This window comes from Macaca thibetana, chromosome 18 (genome assembly GCF_024542745.1).
Source record: "Macaca thibetana thibetana isolate TM-01 chromosome 18, ASM2454274v1, whole genome shotgun sequence".
Classification (NCBI taxonomy): domain Eukaryota; kingdom Metazoa; phylum Chordata; class Mammalia; order Primates; family Cercopithecidae; genus Macaca; species Macaca thibetana.
In genome coordinates this window covers 43,213,881-43,237,008 of record NC_065595.1, presented here as the reverse complement: position 1 = coordinate 43,237,008, position 23,128 = coordinate 43,213,881, and the positions used below count along the sequence as shown (strand labels likewise).

General features: G+C 49.6%; 2 protein-coding genes across 29 annotated transcripts in view; both read right to left on the bottom strand.

Moving 5' to 3' along the window:
- Positions 1-21,663, bottom strand: part of CELF4 (CUGBP Elav-like family member 4) — a 320,949-nt gene extending 299,286 nt beyond the window's left edge. For all 28 annotated transcript variants that reach the window (XR_007721063.1, XM_050767262.1, XM_050767286.1 and 25 more), the window contains exon 1: positions 20,915-21,663. Coding sequence is in view for 27 of the 28 variants with exons in the window: in XM_050767262.1 (XP_050623219.1) it covers positions 20,915-21,200 (286 nt within the window). In the remaining variant the exon portion in view is untranslated. The remainder of the gene's footprint in view (positions 1-20,914) is intronic.
- TPGS2 (tubulin polyglutamylase complex subunit 2) overlaps positions 1-23,128 on the bottom strand; it is an 821,754-nt gene that overhangs the window by 753,363 nt on the left and 45,263 nt on the right. The window lies entirely within an intron of this gene.

Genomic DNA, 23,128 nt, shown 5'->3' with positions numbered 1-23,128 from the left:
GCGCTTGTGCTGCTTTCAGAGCCTCCACTCCTCACTGAATGGGCGCTGGGAGGAGCTGGGAATCTGTGTGAGGTGCTGAGCAGGGGAACGACTTCACAGCTGGGCACAGAATAGCTTCACCATTGAACACAAAGAACTTGCATGTAATGTGTCACCAGCGGAGCTGGCTGGCCTGTATGTGGGTATGTGTGTGTGCTTGCACGTATGTATGTGTATAAGTGTATCTGTGCTTGTGTAACTACATGAGGATGAGAATTTAAGAGTGTGAGATTGGGATCCACTTCCTGCAAGTGGGGAAGACATGTCTGTTATGACAGTTATAACAACAGCCTAAGGAATCGGTTTTATGACATAAGCAGATGGTTCCAAAAATGTAGGCTGTCATTTCCCTAGGGAAGAAAGCTGAGCCCCAGGGGCCATGAGGCAAGCCACAGGAAGTTAGGGGATACCCAGGGGGGTATCTGGTTGAGGCCTGAGGACGCCACAGCATTGTTGACAACCTGGACAGGGAGCTGACCCTGGGGCTCCAGGGACAGACAGCATGACATGCATGGAGACCCCTAAAGCTGCTTTCCAACTTGCAGATTCCTTGGCCTCATCCTCAGGGAATTCGAAAGTGTGGGGTTGAGCTCAGGAGGTTCATTTCCCACCAGAATCCCAGGAGATTCTGACACATGTGTTCTCGGAGATGCTGGGAAGGGTCAGGGTCCAGCCTCAGCTGCAGGAAGACTGGGCATACTAAGGGCACCAGTGCCCAACAGCGGCTTGCTGCAGACGCATTGGGCAAGGCACACAGCCAAACCCTGGGTGTGAGGAGGGGGTAGTGTCCTCAGGGGCAAGAGTGGTGGGGCCTCCAGATGAGTGAATGGGTAACCGCCAGATCTGTGCCTGAGATCCCGGGATTCCTGGGCAGGCAGGACTGGCCTTCCTCCTGCTGCCTAGTAGCAAAATGACTCAAGCTGGAGCCAGAGGTGGGCTGGGGCCAGGCTTGGGGATGGCCTGCCTTTGTGCCTGCACCCCAAGTAGCTGAATTCAGCCTCCAGGGGGCCCAGAGATGAGGCAAAGAGAAAAATCATCTGTAGCTGGACATGTAGGCTAGGCTCAGGAGCCCTGCGTTTCTGGACAGAAGGACAGGCCCAGGAGAGCGGAGATGCATTTGGCCAGAGAGCATCTCCCCGGACCCCACTCTGGTCCTTCCCTCAGGACACGTTGCTTCCAAGTGCTGCCTCTGGCCTCGCTGGTAGGGTCTGAGCACCATCTGCTCCAGCCTGGATGGAGGTGGTGGGGCAGGGGCCTCTCTTTTCCTGTAGCTGCCCCGTCTCTCTCTCCCCTCTCATATATGTGTGTGAGAGGGAGAGAGACACACATGGCCCTGCACTTGCAGTTGTCTCCAAGAAGAGACCTCAGGGCTACCTTCTGGGGAGCTGACCCCCTCTTCTTCCGGTCTCCCAGGGAATCTGTGGGCAGAATGTGAGAAGATGCCACAGATGGCCCAGCCGTGCATCCAAGAAAGTGGCGAGGTCTCTGGAGGACACTGTCTGACTTAGCGTCCCACCCAACTAGGTTGCCCACAACCACACGTGTGCAGAGCCCTTTCTCCCCACATACTTTTCCCACACTCCTCCCCTACAACTGGCCAGAGGCCCCTCAAAAAGACACCCACGCTCACACACATTTGCAGAGAACTGCAGGCGTGCTCACCCAGGGAGTTGGACTCATCTCTTCTGTTTTTTACATGCACTTGGTAGAAACTGTAGTCATAGACGTACACACAATCTGTCACTAAAAATTGGCCCACCCGAGCCCGTCACAGCCCACACACACTTGCATACACTCAGCACGTATGAGCATACACGTCCGCACATCTCCTCATCTCCTCACCCAGGTCTCACAGGCCGGGATTGGAGTGTACTCACTTGGAAGTGGTGTGTGGGCAGGTGAACACTACATGCTCGCACCCACGCACATGTATGCACACACATACACATACAGTTCTCACTGCAGCTGCAGTAGGAGGCTCCCGATTCCAGGATCCTGGTCAGACTCAGAGCACTTCATTCAGGCTGTGGACAGACGTGGTCCAGGTGTGAGAGACCTCTGGATCCTGAGCTGGGAGGGAAAGGGTGGGGCTCTGCCAGATAGCAAGTCCCAGGATGAGGGAGCTTTGCAGCCTTGGAGGAATGAAGACAACCCTCTGGGCATCCTCCCCTCTCTTTCCAGACCAGTGTAGAAAACACAGCTCTTCCACACGTGACACACACTGACCCACACAGCACTAACACACATGTGCACGCTCCAGCAGAACCACAGGATGCAGTGTAATGCAAAACTCATGGCTACAACATGAATCTACATGGCACACCTCTAGCAGACACACCACAGCCTGCACTGTGTCATAGTCCCCAGAGGTGTCCACCAAGCCTCACCTCTTGCAGCTGCCTGGCACAGTTTGTCTATGCAGGACGGGGCAAAACATACAGTACCTCCAGTGACAACCCCTCATGTCTCCTGTCCAGCACATGTAGCTCAAGTTAGTACTGCGAAAGCAGGCTATCCCATCATCCCGGGACAGACTCAGCTTCCAAATGGTCAGCTTATCCAGCAGATGGAGGAAACAGATAACTCATTCCTGGATCCTCAGGATTTTATTTTAAAGAAAAGAAAACCATAGGTTTCCTGTTCCCTGGTGAACTCCTTACCACCATTACCCCTTTGCTCAGTGTGTGTGTGTGTGTGTGTGTGTGTGTGTGAGAGAGAGAGAGAGTGTGTGTGTGTGTATTCTCTTAATACAGCTGAGCAGGGCCACCTTCTCTTTCAAATGTGTTCCCATGAGCCAACAGGAGCCTCCCAGGCTGGAGCAGGTTTGGGTGAATGGCTGAGGGTTGGGTGTACAAAAACCTTTCTCACTCAGCCACAGCCGGAGGTAGCCTGAATGCTGGTCTCCAGGAAAGACTGCGGCTGTAGACCTACCCTGCTCCTCTCCTTCCTTCCCAGTTGCCACCTGCTGGAGGCTGCCTATTCTGCTCACAGGCCTCCCCTTACCTACATGAGAGCTGTCTATAGCCAGTGCCTGGGGCTGGGTGGCTCTTGGAAAGCCTGCCCAAAATTTCTCCAGGTCGTGCCTTTGGTCTTGGTTAGAGGAACAGAAATTTGGCCAAGATCCTGTGGGTTGACGCAGAAGGGAGATTGCAGGGGGAGTGCTCTCAGCAAATGCCTTCTGTTTATTTGTTGACTTCTAATGAGGATTTGGCCACAGCCTTTATGGGGCCCCTGTGTTCCCGCCTCCCTTCCAAGCTAGGCCTCTCTCGTCTCACTCTCCAAACCAGCTGCTTTTACTTCTTGCTAACAAGTTAGGTGGATAAATTGTGTCTCTGGCCTTGTGGTTAATTAAGCCTTGTCTTTAAGGAGTGGCATGTGAGTGTGTGTGTCTGTGTGAGGGTATGTATCTGGATCCTTGTGTGTATCTCTATGTGCACTTCTTCATGGGTGCCAGAATGTTTCTATATGTGTGTGTCTATGAATGTGCTTGTGAATGTATCTGCATTTTTGAGTGTGTGTGTGTGTGTGCTTGCATATATGAGTATCTGTATGAATGCCTATTTCTGAGTGTGTTCCTATGTGTGTCTGTGTGTACTGATTTTTGAATCTCTGTGTATGTGTGTATCTGTATGAGGGTGTGTCTGTGTGAGTTATCTCTGTGTTTCCATAAATGTGTACACATCTCTCTCTCTCTCTCTGTGTATGTTTTCAGATCCTCCATACAAGACAGTGTGTGATAATTTAAGAAAACATTAGCCAGTAATGTCCCAGGGCTTCAGTTTTCCCATCTGCAAAATGAGGGAGATGTAAGAGATGATCTTTTTATTTACTTCCATAAAGGGAGCATGCAGTCAAGGAAGTGTGGCCGGCTTGAGCATATGACCAATCTGGGAGTATCTAACCTCAGTCGTTACTGCTCTCCGAGTTTCCATTTTCTTGGCATTCAAAGGGGCACAGTGACATCTCTGTCGAAGCTTTATCACGAGGATGTGATGAGATAAAACAAATGAGAGTCCATGTGTGTGTCACTGTCCTGTAGTAGGTGCACTGCCAATATCCCTTCCCACCCATCCTCTGGCCTTTGTGCCACCCCTTATGTGCTGTTTCTGAGAGTGAGCCGGACCCTCAGAGCTGATGGGGGTGCTGATAGGGGTGCTGACCCTTGATGCATGACAGTGACCCTGGACATTTTAACTTTTATACCGTGTTTTCCCTTCTCATATGATCCTCACAATGACTCTAAGCAATGGGTTGAGTAGGTGTTGCTGCAGTGATGTGAGAGCAGAAGGCCCAGCCTCTGAGCAAGGAGGTGAGGACACTGGTCCATGGGAGAGCTGGAGCCAGGGTGGGGCAAGGACCCAGGCATGTGGCTCCTATGTGGAGTACATCCTTGGTGTGCCAGCTACCTCTGCAGCAGGCAGTGTCCAAGGCACTAAACACTGCCCACCCCCAGAAGCCCTGCAACATCCAGGCCTCAACGATCAGGGCCAAGCTGGAGGGGCCTGTGCATGAGCCCCAGACACATGTGGACCACCTGCTGAACAGATGTGTGGAAACACCCTCAGGAATCAAGGGGTGACTGGTGAAGCGGGGCCAGTCACTGCAAGAGCTGGTCCTGATTGTCTGCAGGAAGCAAAGTACCCTTCTCCCAAACAGTCTATGCTGTTGTGGGTGCCCAAAGCCAGATTTATTAGCCTCATCACTCACTTTATCTAAAGGATTTGACTGTAAGTGGCATTTGCTGGTTTTCTGAAATCCAAACCATCCTAGAGCAGTATGACCAGGACCCTGGACAGCAGAGGAGAAAGCAGCTTCCTGTTACTGCATGGGCCTAGTCTCACCCATTTGCACATTTAACTTTGGGCAGGTTTGAGACAGGGAAAAAAAACTCCTACTCCTTGAATGAAGGTCGCCCTTTGGCCAGGGGCTGCCCCGCAGGCCAGGCCTCACGAATCTGCCTGCCTGGTCAGCAGGTACACATTTGCCCCGATCCCTGATTCACCGGTGACCCCTTCCCTGCCTTCCTGGAACCCATCCTGAGCTGAGCCACTCTGCCGTATCCTGGCAGGATCTGACCAGGTTGTAATTTTCCTTCATGATCCCTTTTTCATTTTTCTTTATAAAAAAGGTATCAATTGTACCTGGTTGCAATAGGGATAAAAAGAGGTACTATATAAGAAAATATTTTTCAGATTAAAATGCTATATAAATAGAAGGCATACTATAATATAAATAAAATACATAATTTAACATCTATGATACAGTGCACAAGATGCATGGTTCAACTTTAAATGACTAAAACACTCTTATATATAGGTTATATATGTGCAGTATAACATATCACTTAATCTGGTATATAACGTGGTTGATAGTATGTCCTGTGATCCACACAATTACATAATATCTTATGACATATCATAGTCCCAGCTCAGAGAAAAGTAGAATCAAAATCAGTCGACATTAGGCTATTTTGGCATTCGAAACACAAGCCCCAGATTTGTGATTTTAACAGCTGAAGCTGGGAGGAAGAAAACTAAAAATACTAATGGGGAAGATGTCTCCATCAACTAGCAATGTGGCCCAATGGGTGGGGGGGATCCGTGGGAAGAAAGAAACCCCAAGAATAGGTCTGGGGAGGGGGCTCAGCAGGGAGAGGGCCTCTCGGGAGGAGCTGGAAGAATTGGGCTTGGCAGTGATTGTTCCTACTATTTATGAAGCCAGATGAGGAGCTATAGGGCTTGCGGTGGCCCCTGTGTCTGCTGATTAGCTGGAGATTATATTGATGATGTAATAAAAATTCACTTTGTCTATTAAGTTTCACCAGGACAATCAGGGAGAGATTAGATAAAAATCAGGGGAAATGAATAATGGAATGGAGGAGGAAAGCCACACGTCTCACCCCTGCCATGGTCCCTGCCTGCCTCCTCTTTTTCCTGCCCCCAAGGGAGCATGAACTAAGAAGCCCCTGCCCCGCACCCAGGCCAAGCTAAGCTGAAATTTCCCCAGAGCTAGGCGCTCTTAAGGAGGGACGTGGTGTTCCAGATATGACGTCGGTTTAAGTTTACGGACCATGTTTAATATTTGATTAAACCTTTGGCATGGCAGCCTCTGTGATCCGCAGGCCCCACTGGGAGCCCACCAAAGAGATGAGCCCGTCCACTGGCTGCCTGGGTCCCTCTCTGCTGCAGCAGGGGAGGTGGAGGTCTGCTTGGGCAACGGAACTCGAGGCCAGGCAGACCTCTGCTGCCTCCCAGTAGACAGAGGCGTCCCTGCCTCACGCTGGCTCTCTCTGGCCTGGCCTGTGCCAGAACATTCCCCCCGATTAGAGATGTTTCTTTGGGTTAAGGACTGGGCTCTAAAGGGTCCCTGTTAAAAGGCACGTGGCAACAGAGATGGTAACACATTAATAATGTCCATTAGCTGCCAGGGACACATCTGCCCAGTTTGATTTGTCAGACCAGCGAGGGGCAAGACATTGAAATGTTAGGAAAAGGAGGTCACTTTTGGTTGGGTACCGTTGCTTGAGAGTCCTCAGTCCTGGTTAGGTGGCCTGGGGGTTGGGGTTGGGGTCTGGGACTCGGGGTGGGGAGTGTAGAGACTGGATGACTGGGAACTGGGAGGGTACTGGAAGACCAACACTAGTGACATCCATATCCCCACAGGGAACTGAATTTTTCAGTCACTCCAGCTCTATGACTGAGCCCAGTTCTGTTCTCCCGGAGAAATCCCTGGGGTCAGGAAGATGCCAGGGATTGTGGTCTGTGGAAGGTCTACAAGAGGGGACTCTCCCTCCCCTAAAGAGCCAGCCCCAAAGGCCACCTCATCCATGACCGCCCCCCTGGGCTGAGTTTCTCTTCCAGAAATGGGAGAAATATGCCCATTCCACTGTTCTCCTGCAGTAAAAAACGTCTGCTCAGGACGTTGCCCTGGTGTGCTGTCCACAATGGGGGCAGTTCTTCCTGGGACCTGCCAATATTTTTCCAGCTGCAAGACCAGTGTCACCCCAGGAAACTCTGTCCCCAGCTTCATCCCCATGGCCTGGCTGCCATCCAGCCACTCCTGTGCTGGGGGCAGGAGCAGAGGAAGGGCGAGGGTGCGGGAAGATTCCAGCCCCTGGAACCCTATAGCTTATTGTTCGGGACGTTCAGCTGAGTGAGTCTGTGGGGACAATCTGGATGCCTGCCTTGGTGACAGCAAACATGGCCACGGGTTTAAATATTCCATGAGTAATTTCTCAGCCCAAGTGGGCTGCAATTGGGACAGCTGAAGGACACTGCAGCCCCAAAGCAGGTGAGGACAGCCCTGGCAGGTTCGGCATGTGTCACTGACTTCTTCGGAGTAACAGCAACACACCCACCCACCCCTGACTGATTCTCCCTCAGCCAGGCTGGCGGCAGGTCCAGATTTATTCAAAATGAGAAATTCCTTTGTCCACCATTCTGAGAATGAGATTTCATTGCAGAGGGACAAAAACAAAACACAATGGAAAGAAACAAAACACAACTCCCCGACTTGTCAGCTCTCCAGCCCTCCTGCTCTGTCCCGTTCCCATCTGCCAGGCTGGGCTTATGCTGTCCTTTTCTATGTGGGAATCTGGCTCAGAGCCAGTGCCCCTACCTGATTACTCATCTTTCGGGGGTTCCCACATTCCCCCAACAGGGCATTTACATGGGACAGTTTTATGTTTGTGGGGTTGCTCTCTTCTATCACATCTCAAGTTATCTTGTGACAGTGAAAGCGGGTCCCCCACCTTGTCAGAACAGAGCCTGACACTCAGGGCACCTGAATTAGACATAAATCTGCACCTCCATGAGGGAGGCCTTTGTCTCCCCTGTCAGACCCAGGGGTGTTCCTGCAGAGGGCCATGGTATGTCTCCCCCACAGCCTACAATTTCCTACTCTCTCCCTGCTCTGCAGAAACCTGCCTCTGCATGATGAGGGTGAGTGTGGAGAGGGATGGGGGCATCCCAGAAGTCAATGGCAGTTGGTTCAGTGACTCCCCAACTCTCACCCCAGCAGGCCCTTCCTCCAGCCTTGGCTGGTCTGCAGGGATGCTCTCCTCCTGGCTGTGTGGCCTCTGCTGTGGACTAGCCCTCTTAATCACTGGCTCAGCCAAGACAAGGTCAGAACATTCCAAGTTAATGTTTTGCTGAGAAACTTGAGAGACTAAGGGAGAAACAAACCAAAGCCCTGGTGATGGCATAAGGGGCAGATGGGGGTCTTGAATTTGAATCCAAAGGGTACAAGAGCCTGGCTTTCGCTGGCTCCAGCTGGGTGGTTCAGCCTGCATGTATGGCCCTTCCTGCCTGGCTTCCCACCTGTCTCAACTGGGGTCTCCTGGAGGAAGGGTGTCCTCTGCAGCTGGTGTGTAGCTGGTCAGCCCTTCAGGAGTGTGATCTCTTGCTCTAAGGCCTAAGCTGCTGTTGTGATCTGATCTACCCAGTAGTCATTCACCACAGCTCAATAACGTGCTTTTCCTGCACCGAGACATCACCCTTTAACTTGCTGTTCCTCTCTTTCCCCTGGGGACCCAACTCAGCTGCCACGTCCCAGGCTTTGCCATTTGTTCCTCGTTCCGGGCGATTTCCAAACTTGCCCAACAGAATGGCAACAGAATTTACTGTAAAATAAATCTAATCATTTGCTTATTGAAATAGTCAAGATGACAGTACAGATGAAGGTCTTATTTTTCAACAAAAAGATTTTTGTTTTAATTGGATAAGAAAATGAACCTGAAAATAAGCCAGTCTTACTCTGTGTCTTTGTCACTCTGATGATAAACTAGGCTTAAGTTGCTCTACTGGGGCCTCGGCTGGACCTGGGTGGTGAGTGCACCAATTGATCACTAATCTGTGGGTTCTCCACCCAGGCTCATTCATTTCATCACACCTAGCATGTGAGTGTGCCACATGTGTGCGTCTTGTGGAGGGCATTTGGAGATTCCTTTGCAGAAGTTCAGGGACACAGCAGTTTGGAGTTGGACCCATGTCAGACCCCAAGTATGCAAAAGATTCTGGTGCTTTGCTAACAAGCCCCCAACATATGGAATTAAGAATAAAAATCATACTAAATCATATACTGTAATTATTAATTTTTGAAATGAAACAAAACTCACATGGATACAAAAATGACAATACTTTTTGGGTTTTCTGATCTGCCTCTCTGGCTTTGTGTTCCCTGTTTTGCTGGTGTCCCAGGCTCAGGTCTGGCTTGTCAAGTGAGGGAAATGACCTGGAGAGTCCCCAACCCGTGCAGGGAGCTGCTGTGCAGAAGGAGCAGCCAACACTGGCCGGGGTTAGGGGTAGGGTGTGGGAGAGGTTTGGGTTGGAGCTCCTGGGGTGAGGCGGGGCCTGGGCTGCTGCGGGAGCTGGGCAATTCAGACTGGGGCCCGCAGCGTGTGTGTAAGAAGTTCTTCGTCTCACCGTCAGAGGGCAGGTGACAGCTGGAGGAAAGAGGAACCCTTCCCCAACACACAATTTAGGGGCTTCCTCCCCAGGTATGAAAAAGGTGTAAAGAGGTGGTCTAGCTTCTGGGCTCTCTGCTCTTCTCCCTAGAGCTACCTAGAGCCAGGCTTTGTGGCCGAGGAGGGGAGAGGACACTTTGGGCGGAGAACTGAATGCTGGTGCCAGAACCCACACTCCCCATATACCTTCTGAGGCTGTGCCCAGCCTGGGCAGGGATGGGAGCCAGTTTGGGGGCCTGGGAACTCTCTGGGGCAGCCTTGGGGGCTGGGGCTCTGCAAGGAAGGCTGGGTTGTGTGTACTGGGGAGGGAGCGGCAGTGACCCGCAGGGCTCTTGGTCCCGTGGGCTGGGTGTGAGCACCTGGGTGGGACCCTGCCTCCACAGAGGCCAGGGGACCTTCTTGCCTCTTGATGACCCTGGGTGAGTGGGAGAGCAAATCAAAGAGGGTGGAATGTGGCCGATCAACTGGGGCCTGAGCTGTTTCTTATGAGAAGGGGAGCACCCTACCTCAAGCAGCCCCATCTCCCATCCAGCGACAGGCCCCATTTGCTTGCCCTCCTTTAGGATCAAAGGCATCCCCCACCACCCATCTTAGCAGCCCCTTTCTTATTCATCATCACACCCACCATGGGGCCTGGACTCTAAGGCAGGCTCCCTTTCCGTTGCCTTGACAACTCTGAAAAACAGAGAAACGGAATGATCGAAAAGCCTGTTGGGCCTTTGGCTGTCACCAGAGACACTTCCTGACTGCCCTCTTTCCATTCTGAGGACTGCCCAGACATGGGGGTTCTCTCCTTTTCACTTCTTCCCCAGGACACCCTTCCAGGTGTTATCTATGGCTGCCAAGAAGGGCCAGGGACGTCCTGAGACAGGGCTCTTATAAGCAAGAGAGTGAGGGGTCCAGGACTGCCCCAAGAGAATTTCAAGCCTTCCCTTGGAAGGACGCAAAGGCTTTCCTTCTCACTCACTGGGGCTGAAAGTAAGCCTCAGTGAGAAATGACTTTCTGAAGTCCAAGATATTCCCACCCTACCAGCAATGCTGACAGGGCAGCACCCTGAGTCCCTGGCTCTGCTGATCCCAAGAATTTAATCACAGTGATTGATCTGATTGGAGGCTTTTCTTTTCCTCCCGGGATACCCAGGCTGCAGAGTGCACACTGGCATCTCCCGGAGCCAGTATATCCCACCCTGGTAAAGGGACACGGCTTCAGGCTTATGCCACCCCTTTGGAGAGAGACCTCTTTACACAGTGGGACAAGTATGCTTTCCGTGCCTCATCCGGTGAGACCAAGCCAAGCCAAGTATTGATTTGACAGAAAGATATGGATATGCTGGACGCATAATGGTTAAGGGATCCTATTTCCTTCTTTTCCTGTTCAGAGTACACCTCTCCTCCACCCCACCCTGTTGAAAAGCAAAGGCCGGATGAGGGAGAGTGTTCTCATCGGTCACTCAGGGACGCCTCTGTTTCCCCGGTCTCCTTGCAGGAGTTCAAAACCATAAAGCCTCTGGGAACAAGGACCCCCTCTCCCACCATGACAACCTCTCCCAAGATCTTCGCCTCGCTATATATTCTTAGAACCAGTCAATATGATTAATTTTACATGGGCATAATTTCCGGCTATTGTTGTGGAGTCCTCCCAGCCTCACCCATCAATGGCGACATGATACAGTTTCTGGTTATATTGGTCAATCAAGATATTGATATTATTAATAATGGATATCTATATGCTGACCTTTGTCCACACAACTGAATCACTCTGGGCTGGCTGTCACATTGCTTTAAGAGGTATTGATAAGCCCATTACCGGAAGGGCACATAAAATCTTAGGTGTATGCTTTTCACTCACCTTCAAGCATCCCCTGTGAAAATTGACCTTTGTTGCATGAACTGGTGTGGGTACTGTGGCATGTGGTATGCAAAAGAATGTGTGCGCATATGCTTGTGTGGTGAATGTATGTGTGTGTGTATGCGAGAGTGTTCACGTGTATGTAAGTGTGTGTGTGAGTGTGTGTATGCGCGTGTGTGTGTGAGTCTGTTTTGAACACCGTCCCTTTTAGAGCTGATCAAATAGTCAATTACGGCATTATAGGGAGGTAGCAGAATCAGAGAATTCCTACAAATACACTGTGATGTAGCGTTTGATCTTTAGATGCCTCTTGTCTCCGAGGACTTGCGCAAGGAGGCTTGGCTTTATAAGGATATTATTAGGTTGATGCCTCATTCTCTCAATTTACCTGCCAGGCAAGAGACAGCACTCACGGGGAGCAGTCTGGCCAGAACCAGCCACTGGGAGGTGCGCTGAAGACCATGCTGCAGGCGTGACTTTGGGCATACGCTACTCTCAGCCTCAGTCTCTATCTGTACAGTGGCAACAGTTAATTCAGCTCTACTTTCTAAAGACAGAGAGGGGAAGTTTACTGACCTCAGGCTCTCAACCTTCTGCACCAAAACTTCCAATCATATGAAAGCCTGGCATGCCAGCAGGCCTGATTGATTACATGGTGAGATGTGGCCCTTTAACTTTTAGAGGGGAATGGGTTTGTGTAAGTTTATAGTAGAAGGCATGCTTTTTGTGCTCGTGTGTATTTGTGCATGGTCACACAGACCTCATTGCTGTGCATCTCTGTGACTGCTGTCGTGCCTACCTGCATGGAAGGTGGTGTCAGGGTCAGTGCCTCTATCAGTTCGGTCTACAGTGATCCCATCCTGTTTGAACTCAGACAGCCTCACTTGTCAGGGATGCCCCCTTGCTTGTCCCTGTAAAGGGAAACTGGCTAGCTGGAGAGATCTTTTGGATCCTCAGACATAGTGTATGAATAAACCAGACATGGATTAATTAGGTGTGACTGCATCATTAAATTAGAATAATGAACAAACAGCCACGTATGGCATTCAAATCTGCCTAGAACGACTCCAAGGGTTGCTTTCAAGTAAGTCACCTGTCAGTTTGTAGGTCTTGGGGACTCTAGAGAGTGAGGTTCCTGTCACATCTTAAGAAGTGGCTTCTTTAGGCACTAACTACTCCGGGCAAGGACCATCCTTCAGTGGGCACCAAGACTCCACAACTGAATCCAAACAATGACTTAGTTCAATACAGCATCCTCTATGCCCGCTTCAGCTGCGAGCATTTCTCAGTGTGAAATATGACAGTAGCACAGGTGCTCAAGAGATGGGAGGGAGAAGTTAAGAGGTGTGGGCAGCGGATGTGAAATGTATTGATCCCATAATATTTATGTGGATGTGCACATAGTCGCTTGTGCACGTGCATATGCGCATGCACACACACCCCCCTTTTGTGTTTCTAGAAACTCCTTTTTCTTCTGCTGATACTCCCCATTTCAGTCAGATCGATTCAAGGGTGAACCAAGTTGTGTAATTTTAGGAAGAGCTGCTGAACTGCAGCACCCTGCCCTCGGAGGACAACAGTTCTCACAATCCTGGTCCTTGGACACAGTGGCTGTGCAGAAAGGAGTGTTTGTCTTTAACAAAGAGGAGGAAGCCTACAGCTAACAGGGAAGAAAATGGGAAACTAGCTTGAGTTGCTGGCCAGCTGTGGAATAGCCTAATACATCGGGGCTTTGTTTGAAAGATGTGTTAAGTATCTAGAAACCTTTGATCTGTAGCCACTCTTAACAAAGGTGATAATTAATTGAAGCAGAGTGTATTGCAATAAAGTAACATTGCGGTCAGTTTATGCGTTGTCCAGAGCTGGCCTTCGGAAGTCTCTGTCAATTAAGCTCTTGTTGGAGGCCAGTTCATTATCAATTTTTTTCCTGAGTTTGATCAATATTTTTGGCTGTTCTGTCCCCACAGAAGCAGGACTATGTCTGTCTCCATGAGGGCACCCATTTATTTCCATCTTGCAGATGGCCACATAGGATTTGTTCCTGAGCTGAGCTGCGGGGAATCACTCTGTTTGAAATTCTCAATCAGCTCACGCTAGAGGAGAGATACAAGGAAGAATAAGAGAAACCAAATGTGGACAAGTAGAAGGGGAGAAACCCTATAAATGGATGGTCCTGAAAACATCCCTTTTTACTTTTTTTTTTTTTTTCTTTGAGACGGGGTCTCACTCTGTTGCTCAGGCTGGAGTGCAGTGGTGCGATCTCCACTCACTGCAGCCTCCACCCAGTCTCAAGCAATCCTCCCATCTCAGCCTCCTGAGTAGCTGGGACTACAGACTTGCGCCACCATGCCCTACTAATTCCCCTTCTACTTTTGAGGACTCAAAAATCAAGGCAATCACCTTGGGCTTCCTACCTGACTTCCTTCTTTGTTCCGGTGGGTAGGGCTGCGGCTTGGGCTTTATACCCACCTAGGGCTGTGGGGAACTTGATGGGTGGAGATGGAGGAAGCTCTTAGGGCAAGTACATCAACACTGGAAATTCCTCTGCTGCTTTTTCTACCCGTGTAACTGTTTGTGTGTGTGTGTGTGTGTGTGTGTCTGTTCTGGTACCTTTAACTTCTCTTATGTTGCCAAATGGAACGCTTATCTCCTTCAGGCCCCACTTTGGGGTTTGGGTAGATATCTTAAATGGCAGAGAAGACAGAAAAGGAGAGGAAAGATGATGAAAGGGCTTCAGTGAAATTGCGGGGGGTGGGAGGGTGCTCTGTTCTACTCCCCTAGGCTGTTTGGGTAGGACTGGATGCTTTCTGCAATTCTTGGAGAGGCTGTGTATCTACAGGCCTGCAGGAAAGGAAGAGGTAAAAGGAGCGGATTTTCTGCTCTTGTTATAGAGAGCCCAAAAGGAGGGCAACCGGCTCCCTGCCACGCCCTGCTTGGATTTAGGTAAAATGCAGTATTCTGCTTGGAGGGCCTGACTTGACTGAGCTGGTCAGGTTGTGTGTGTGTGTGTGTGTTTGTGTGTGTACACTATAAAAGGAAAGTAGCCTGGAATACCAAGGGGCAGTGAATAAGGTGGGAAATGCAGTGGGTGAAGGGAATTAGCTGCGGCAGGCCACTCAGATTCCAGATGGAAGGTCATTGCTAAAATGAGTCAGTGGGTGAGCAGAAGCAGGCTAGCCTTGAAAGGGTGATGGGTGGGAAATGAGGATGGAACCCTCCTCCAAACCAGGACTTCTGGATGGGAATGTCGACAGATAAAACAAAAAATACACCTTCACTCTGGGACTTGAATCATTGACAAATCCAAGCCAGGAGTTCTGAGGTGGATCATGTATGTAATGATGAGGACAGCGTCATTTTTTCCAGATTTTCCCCTTTTCTCCATCACCCTTCTCCCTGATCCTGCATATAGCCTTGCAAGATTAAACTGTCCCTAACATCATCTCCACACCACTTGCATCTGTCATCTCTTCTCTGTGTGTGTGTATCCACACACACATGCTCACTCCAACACCCACACAGGCTGCAGCATCTTCCCTCCTCCTACCCACAGACACATAGGTTTTCACACCCTTTAGCTCTTCTCTCTGCATGTCACATGGGATTTCCCCACCAAGTTCAAGAGCTGCTGCAGTTTCAGCCACTGTAAACGGGCACTCCCAGCTTCTAGCTGGCATTTTGACCCTACAACTTTCACTTTTTCTTCCCTACCTGCAACCTTGGGCCTTATTCTCTGTTGCATTTCTGTCCTCTAGAGCCTACTTATCCCAGATTCTCTTTAGGTGAGATACCTCCTGGGTCAGTTTAGAAACTGACCCTCTCCTGATGACATGGAAGGTGTGAGCCCTGGACAGAGGCAACGTTGAGACCAGCTCTTTTCTCAAGCAAAAAGGTGGTATCTTGGATATCTTCCAAGGCCTCACTCAGAAGCCCCTCTTCCCTCCTGATATAGACGCTGTAATAATGAGGAGGAAGATGCTAATATTAGTGATGATAATGGCCATGATCAAGTTGCTGGAGTGTGGCAAGATCACTGGGCAGTGGGAATACCCTGGGACATGAGCTCCCTGATAGAACTCTAAGAACTTTACTACATGAGTGTGTAGGGGGCATAGCAATGGCATGCAGTTTTGTCATTGTTTTCCTTTGCGTTGTTTTACGGCTATGATTTCATTCAATAAAAGATTTTATTTTGTTGTGTTTGAGAGGCCACAAACATCAAGCCAATTGGAGCAGGTGATGAAGGGAGTGAAAGTATACCAAGGGGCTTATTTCAACCCAATCTAGAATTCCCATTAAAACTGTGTGTGCTTGGGGATGGGAGGGAGGTTGCTAACATCTCCCTGTTGAATTGCACTGAAATCTAGGCCAGCCCTGGTTTCCATATGTGTGGGATGTGCTTAGTCATGCTTGCACATGGAAACATATACGTGCATATGTGCATATTAATTTATCTCTGTGTTTGTTGATTCCAAGGAAGTCTGTTTAAAAGACAAATGAAATTATGCATAAGCAGCAAATAACCATCAGTCTCTTAAATAAGCTAATCATTTTCCAATATTTTTTCTTTGCTCTTAAGTAGGACACTTATCAACATCTGGATTTTGGAGTTTGTTTTAATGGTGATTGTTGCTTTGATATGCTTTACGTTTGTAATGATTGCTATTGATCATTTTCTTTGGTGAAACTTGTTTTTTAAAAAATGCTTTTCTTGTTTTCTGATTATGGCTATTCAGTTTTCCGTATCTCTGACAAGGCAAATCTTTCTTTTAAAAGCTATAGGTGTGTACCCAGCCATTCTGTCAGCCTTTTCTCCTGGACAGAACTGAATTTTTATTTTTCAAAGTATTTTTAAAAAGTTCATCTTAATTGAGCTCATGCCCATGCTAATACTTCAGCTGCACTGTCTCTTAGACTCATTTGAAAATGGAAATCACATAGAGCTTCACAGTTTTAAATCACCTATCTACAGCAGAAAAAAAATCCCCAAAACCCCACAAGACAACGAGCCATCTTGGGTAAAGTCAAGCGGTGGAAATTCAGTGTTCTGAGAATTATTGTATCTTAAACACAAATACAAGACATAATTTTATGAAGATGGTCACAAATCCCCAAAACATATTCATACCCCCGTCCTTCCTCTTTCTCACAGCTAAACCCCAAATCAAGGGGCTTTAGGCATTTCCTATTCAGGTGTAGTTGAAATAGAAGATTGTGCATGTAGTGGTGAGTGTATTTTAAAATGATACACTCTCTGGAGCTAAATCCACAGAAGATTCTATTACTCTGTCCCCACCCTCCTTCTGGATATAGTGTGGAAGTATGAGGGGCTGAAATCCCTGCAGTTGTGGCTTCTGGGCTGAGAGCCCCCCAGGCTGCCAGTAGAGTATATTTTCCTCCATGCAACGGAGAAAATCTCAAAGCAGAGTGCTTACCCAGGCACAGATCTGTTCTGACTGGATAACAAGAAGGACTATGATGTGGACTTGGCTGTTTAGATTAAAATGCATCGCAGGCTCTGGGAACAAGCACACATCAGTAGTAAAGGCTGTTTAAACCTTTGGGGACAGTCCTATGTTTAGATTACATTAATTCATAAATATTATACTAAATACCACTTAAATTGGACTTAAATGACTTCAAAGATAATGCATTATAATATGGCTATCGAGAGAGCACTAGTCTTTATATCTCCCAGTAACTCAGTCTTTGCTGCCTCCTATCCAGCTAGATAGGACCAAAGTTATGAATGGATTGCTGATTTCTCCATGTGTGATCCACTGTGTAAGTGAGTGTTAACAAGTATGGGTATGTGTGCACATATGTGTCTTCAGTCACTGCCTCTTTTTGTTCTACAGGAAATGAAAAGAAGAAAACAGAAATAAATTAAAAATGAGAGAAAGGAAGAATTAGACTACTGGGTGACCTGTTCCCTTCTCCAGAGGAGAAAAATTTTACAAGAAGGGGTAAAATTGGCCCTCAGCTCACTTCTGCTGCTACCCGAGGAATTCGTCTCTTTTCTCTTTAATCAGTAGTACAATGTCTTTCTCTTTGGAGCCTGGAAAAACAATCTTTCCCAAAGTGCTCTAATGAGGGAGAAAAGAAGACTCTGAGTTGTTCCGGAGAGTTTGCATTAAACTCGGTTTTCTTCCTTGGGTGTTGTTTTTTTGAATTTTAATTCTGGGCTTTTTTCTTCCTTTCTCTCTTTGCGTAGCACCCAGATACCCCTCTCTCCAATTGCTTTCTGGCCTCCAGGGGGTAAATTTACCTTTATAGTAATCACCCCAGTCCACAGCTGCTCTTTGCTGCCTCCCCAGCCCAACAGCCTTTCTCTGATATGGCTGGGTTTGCTCCACAACACCCACCCACTCCCTCCTCCACAGACTCCCAATTTGACTGGAGTAATTGCCTTTTAAGGTGCACTCTACGCATGGCAGGTATTCCATTAACCCTTAGAACTCCTTCCTTCTTTAGATATCTGAAATGGCAGGTGGCCAACAAATGGAGACCCACCTGAAATCTCATGTGTTTAATTTAGTTTTTACTTCTTTTTCTTTTCCTTCTGTCTTCCTTTTTCTTTTTCTTTTTTTTGCCAATAACATAAACATGACATCCAAACTGGAGGCCAGTGTCCTGTCTCTCTCAATTTTGTCCCATATGATTCATTAGAAGTTAGAAATTAAAGAAGGGGAGAGCAAGAGCCACAAATATGCCCTGAAACCACGCTTAACAAAGGCATGATTCTATCCCTAACCTTATGTTGTCAATTTAGAGATGGGGAAATCTAGAAACCAAATGCAACCCTCCTTCCTCAAGCCTCATCATGCTTTTCAACTTAACAGTAATTAATCACCAATGGCAAGCGAGTAATTTTTTAAGGTGGCCAGAGGCTTATTTTATCAGGATTAGCTAATAAATCAGGCTGCATCAATGAAGAAGGAGTTTAAACTCTTCTAGGACTGAATAAACCAGACCTCGGAAACGGTCTCATTTATTCAGCTCTCTGAGAGCTTGCAAGCACTGTTAGGGACATTGTGGCCCAACCTCAATTATAAAAATCAGAAGGATGGAGAGGTAGGAAGTTTCACTGAGAAAATTATATGCTCAGGCTCCGAAGGGTGAGCTGCGACAACGAGGAACCCAGTATGCCGGAGCCACTGGGCCTGCCTGCCACTGACTGAGACAGTTTAGGGGAGAAATTATTTAGAAAATGAAGTTTTGTTTGTCCTAGGAATTCTGGCCAGATATCTATCTATCTATCTATCTATCTATCTATCTATCTATCTATCTAAAATATATGTAATATATGTATTATATATATTATAATGATAACCTTCTCTATCTCCCTAATGCAAATGATGAAAATTCTACTTCTTTGCTATTATATGAGAGAGTCCAAATTACATCGGAAATGAAGTGATGATATCAGGGATTGTAGAAAAGAAACCAAGGAATACTGTTAAAGTTTATCTTCATTGGAAATGAAGAAGCAAGTAAAGTGCTTTAATCCAGATGCCATATGAAGCCCAGCTCCTCACAACTGTCTTTTGCCTCTAGTGGGTTCTGATTTTTTTAACTTTAAAATCTTAAATCACCACAAAAACTGATCATTAAGATGGGCAAAAGGTTTCCCTACCTATGCTTTCAAAATTTTTGTTATTACTATTTTTTAAAACGAGGACATTCCGAATAACAAAGGTTTGATACAAACCTTGATTAGCTTCTAGGAAGCTTGATTGGAAGGGGAAAAAACTACAAAGATAAGGTTGACTTGAGAGGGAGGGAGGGAAAAGAAAGCGTTTTCTTTTTTTCTTCGAATATTGTTTTGAAGACTGCCTCCTCATTCCACCTTTCCAATCTCCCTTTTGAACAGACAGACATTTTCTCCATATTGGATAAAGGTTGGTTTCTCTCTCCATTACAGCCCCCACCCTCACCCCACCCCAACAAACCCAGTATATTTCCATTCTGCTGTGTTTTTGTGTTACTCAACATGCCATTAACTTTAAGATTTACTCCTCAGCAGGCAAGCTGGAAGATGCTAAAGCCAATAAAAACTGCTCTCTGGGACTCCAACTATGAAGAGTTTGGAGCTCTGTTTAGTATTCGAACGAAGGGAGGGCTGAAGAAAGAGGGTGGTTGTGATAGTGAAAATCGCTGCTGCTTAGAGAGCCAGACAGCTCCGCGCTCTGCACCTAATGTGCTGGAGGATCAGCTGTGGCCATAGCCCATTTGTGGCCAAGGATGAGGCTGCTCTCTATGTGGGGGTGGGTGTGCGTGTGTGTTTTCATCTTTAAAACCACCAGCTGTAACAGCATCTTCGGCGGCTCTCCACACTACTGTTTATTAAAAACGGAACATCCATACACATCCCCTACAACTTCCTTAGCCCCGTGCTCCTTCCCTGCCTGGCGATCAATCTCTCTCAGAAAGCATTTAACTTGCTCACATAGCTCCAGCACCGATTCATCCCCGCTGCACATCCTATATATTACTGTTAGGAAGCGGAGCACTGGGCTAATTTCGTCACCCACCAGCCACCCACACACATTCTACAACTGAACACGTTTGGGGCTCTGCTTTAAAGATAATAAAACAAGGAAAAAACGGCAGGCTGCAGACAATTCCCATGACCACTTTCCTAAAAAGTTGCTGGGTTTTAATTCTTTGATTATTCTCTCTCCCCCTCCCCCAAGCACTCACTCTCAATGATCGCTTCAAGGGAAAAATAATGTACTATAAAGCTCTCTGCATGGTGAGTTTGGGATAAATTAGGGTACACCTTTCAAAATGCAAATCTCGCACACACATATTTTTTTTCCCAAAGCTCCGCTTTCCTGGGAAGGGGACTATCCAGGCTTGCCAGACCTCCACTCCACCCAGGGGATGGCTGGTTCCTTGCTAATTCTTGCCTTAGGTTTTATCACTGGTTCCTTCAAACATCCACCCCCCCAACCCCCAACACACACCACCATTCACACCACAATCAGATTATTGAGGCACACAGCTCGACAGGGAGAGTTTACTGTTACATTTAAATAAAAATATTTCTTTGAATTTGTCACCTCTCTCCCTTTTAGACGGCTGCGCTCCTGCTACTCTGGCCCGGAGCAAAGGATGAGGAGACCATCTCCTTTAGTATTTCAGCACCACGGCGATGGACAGCACCCTCGGTCCCCGGCCGGCCAGGCGCCCGAGAGTCCGTCCGCTCAGCGTCCTGGGCTCGACCGGTGCAGCCTTCCCCATCCCAATCTTTCAAGTCGCTGTACCCAAAAACCCAAGCCCCGTCTCCTCGATCCCCTCTCTCTTTCTCTTCATCGGCGCCCGCTGCTCTCTCCATGGCATCGTTCCTATCAGCACCTCGCCCAAAACCCAGCCTTGCCCCAGCGAGCAGCTCCCCACGCACCCCAGCTCTGGTCTCCGCTGCCCGAGCGCCTCCCTCCACGGCGCCCGCCCGAGGCTTCCTCTCGCTCAGTCAGCCGCTCGTCAGTCGCCGGCCGGCCGGTCGGCCGGCCCGCCCGCTCCTGCTCCCCGGCAAAGTTGGGAGGGAAAGGTGCACTCACCTTTGTGCATGCCTGTGAACCTGTCCTTCAGAACCGTAAGCTCGTAGATTTTGCCAAACTCCTCGAAGAGGGGCTTGAGGTCCTTCTCATCCAGGTTGCGGGGGATCTGCCCAATGAACAGCTTGATGGCATCGTGGTCCTTCATGGGAATGGTCGACGGGTTCCCCGGGCTGTGGCTTAATCCGTTCATGTGCCCGGCACTGCCCGGGCTGCTGCCGAGCCCGTTGGTACTGAGGCTTGCGTTGTCAGCCTGTCCGTTTGCTAACGTGGCCATCTTTATATACATAGAGAAAATCTTCTTTCCTTTTATTCTTTCTCGCTCGCACTCTCTCGCTCCTCTCGCTCGCTCGCTCGCGCTCACACACGCACACGCATACACACACTCGGGTTCTCTCCCCCTCGGTTTCTCTACACCTCGCTCTCCGCTCGCTCTCTGCTCTCTCTCTTTCTCCTCTTCTCTCGCTCGCTCGCGCTCGCGCTCTCTCTCCGCTCTCCCCCCTCTCTCTCTCCCTCCCTCCCTCTCTCTCCTCTCTCTCTCCCTCTCTCTCCCTCTCTCTCTCCTCTCTCTCTCGGTCTGATCTGATTTTTTTTTTTTTTTTTTTTTTTTTTTTTTTTTTTTTTTTTTTACATTGAACAGACAGGATCTCTGTCCTTTCCGTTTAAACAGGCTGGACCGGTTCAAGTTCCCAGCCAGACCAGGGGTGGGGGCGGCGAGTGTGCGCGCGCGGAGGAGGGCGCGGGGGGCCGGGAATGGGCGCGCTGTGGGGGCTCGCGCCGCGGCGGGCGGCGGCCGGGGGCAGGGCGGCGTGGGGCGGCGCCGGCCCCACCGCGCCTCCCCCGTCGGCGGCCCCGCGCCGTGGCGGTGGTACAGTCCGAGACGGCCCCCGGCTATAAATAGCGCCAGGCGCATGGCTCTTCGGGAGGCGCTGAGATTCCGGGCCCGGCGGCCGCGGGGAGCGGGTGTCTGTGAGGAGCCGGGCAGTCGGCCTCCTCTCTTTGCCTTTTGGGGGTTCTTTTTGTAATAGCAGCAGGTGTAACTTTTTGTATTTAAAAAACAGTGATTTTTATTTTCTTGTGGGTATGTAGGGGGGCTTTATCCACCAAGCTATGCTCTATTAGGGCGCCAGGCGGGCGAAGCAAAGGCAGGGATGGCGGGCGGGGCGGCGGCGGAGGTGGAATGGGCGCTTTTTTCTTCCATCTGGCTTCATTTATTTATTTATTTAGACTAGAAAAGCGAGCCGGCTTGGAGGGAGTCCGGCCGGGAATCCGAGCGCGCATTCATCAGTGTCGAGAGAAAAAAAGCTACATAAATGTATATTATGTGGATAAATCTATAGACAAGAGCTCTCTCGCGCGCGCTCTCTCCCTGTCTCTCTGTGTGTCTCTTTCTCTGTTTTTTTCCCTCCTCGCACCCCCAACCTGACAGAGCAGCCCCACATCTTCCTCCCGCCCGGCACCTACCGCCACCCGAGCCACCTGCCAGGATGGGGCTGGGAGCGGTCGGGCCGCGCCGGGGGGCCGAGGGACGGGGAGTAGAGACTCGGGGTCCGACCCCCACCCCAGCCCGCCTCCGAAGGCGGAAGGTGGGGGTCCCCGTCCCGGGCGGCCTCCCCCGCCCCGGAGAGCGCGGCCGGTCCGCCTGCGGCTGGCGGGAGGAAGGTAGGAGTCGGGCTCCCCTGCCCGCTCGCCCGCCGGAGGGGGAGGAAGGCGCTGGGCGCGGTGGCCGGTGAGCCGGCGCGGGGGACGGCTTGATTTGCCCTCGTCTGCTTTACGGGTTCAAATAGAATATATATATTTTTAATCACCATCAAAAGAATAAAGCCCCCGAATCGCTATCTGGGTTGCCGCCGCACCGGGACTCGCGCGGCGTGCGCTGCCCCCGCGGGTTTCGTTTTAGGCACCTACAGCTCCCGAGGTGCAAGGCGAAGTGGCTCCTGCTGTGGGGACCGGGGGTCCAGCCGCCCGGTCCGGACCCCGCCGGACTCCCCGCCAGGCCCGCTGGGGTTGGCACCTCGGCTGCGCGGGAGAGGGAGTGGCAGGCGCGGAGCCGCGAGCAGGGTCCGAGCAGCCCCGCCTCTGGGGGTGAATACTGGTGGTGAACTTGGCAGGGGTAGCAGATTTTCACGTTAATGATATTTACCTGCACCCCGTCCTCTCTCACGTTTGCTTCTTCAGGGCAGCCTCTTCGCTTCAGAAGCCTGGCAAATTAACGCG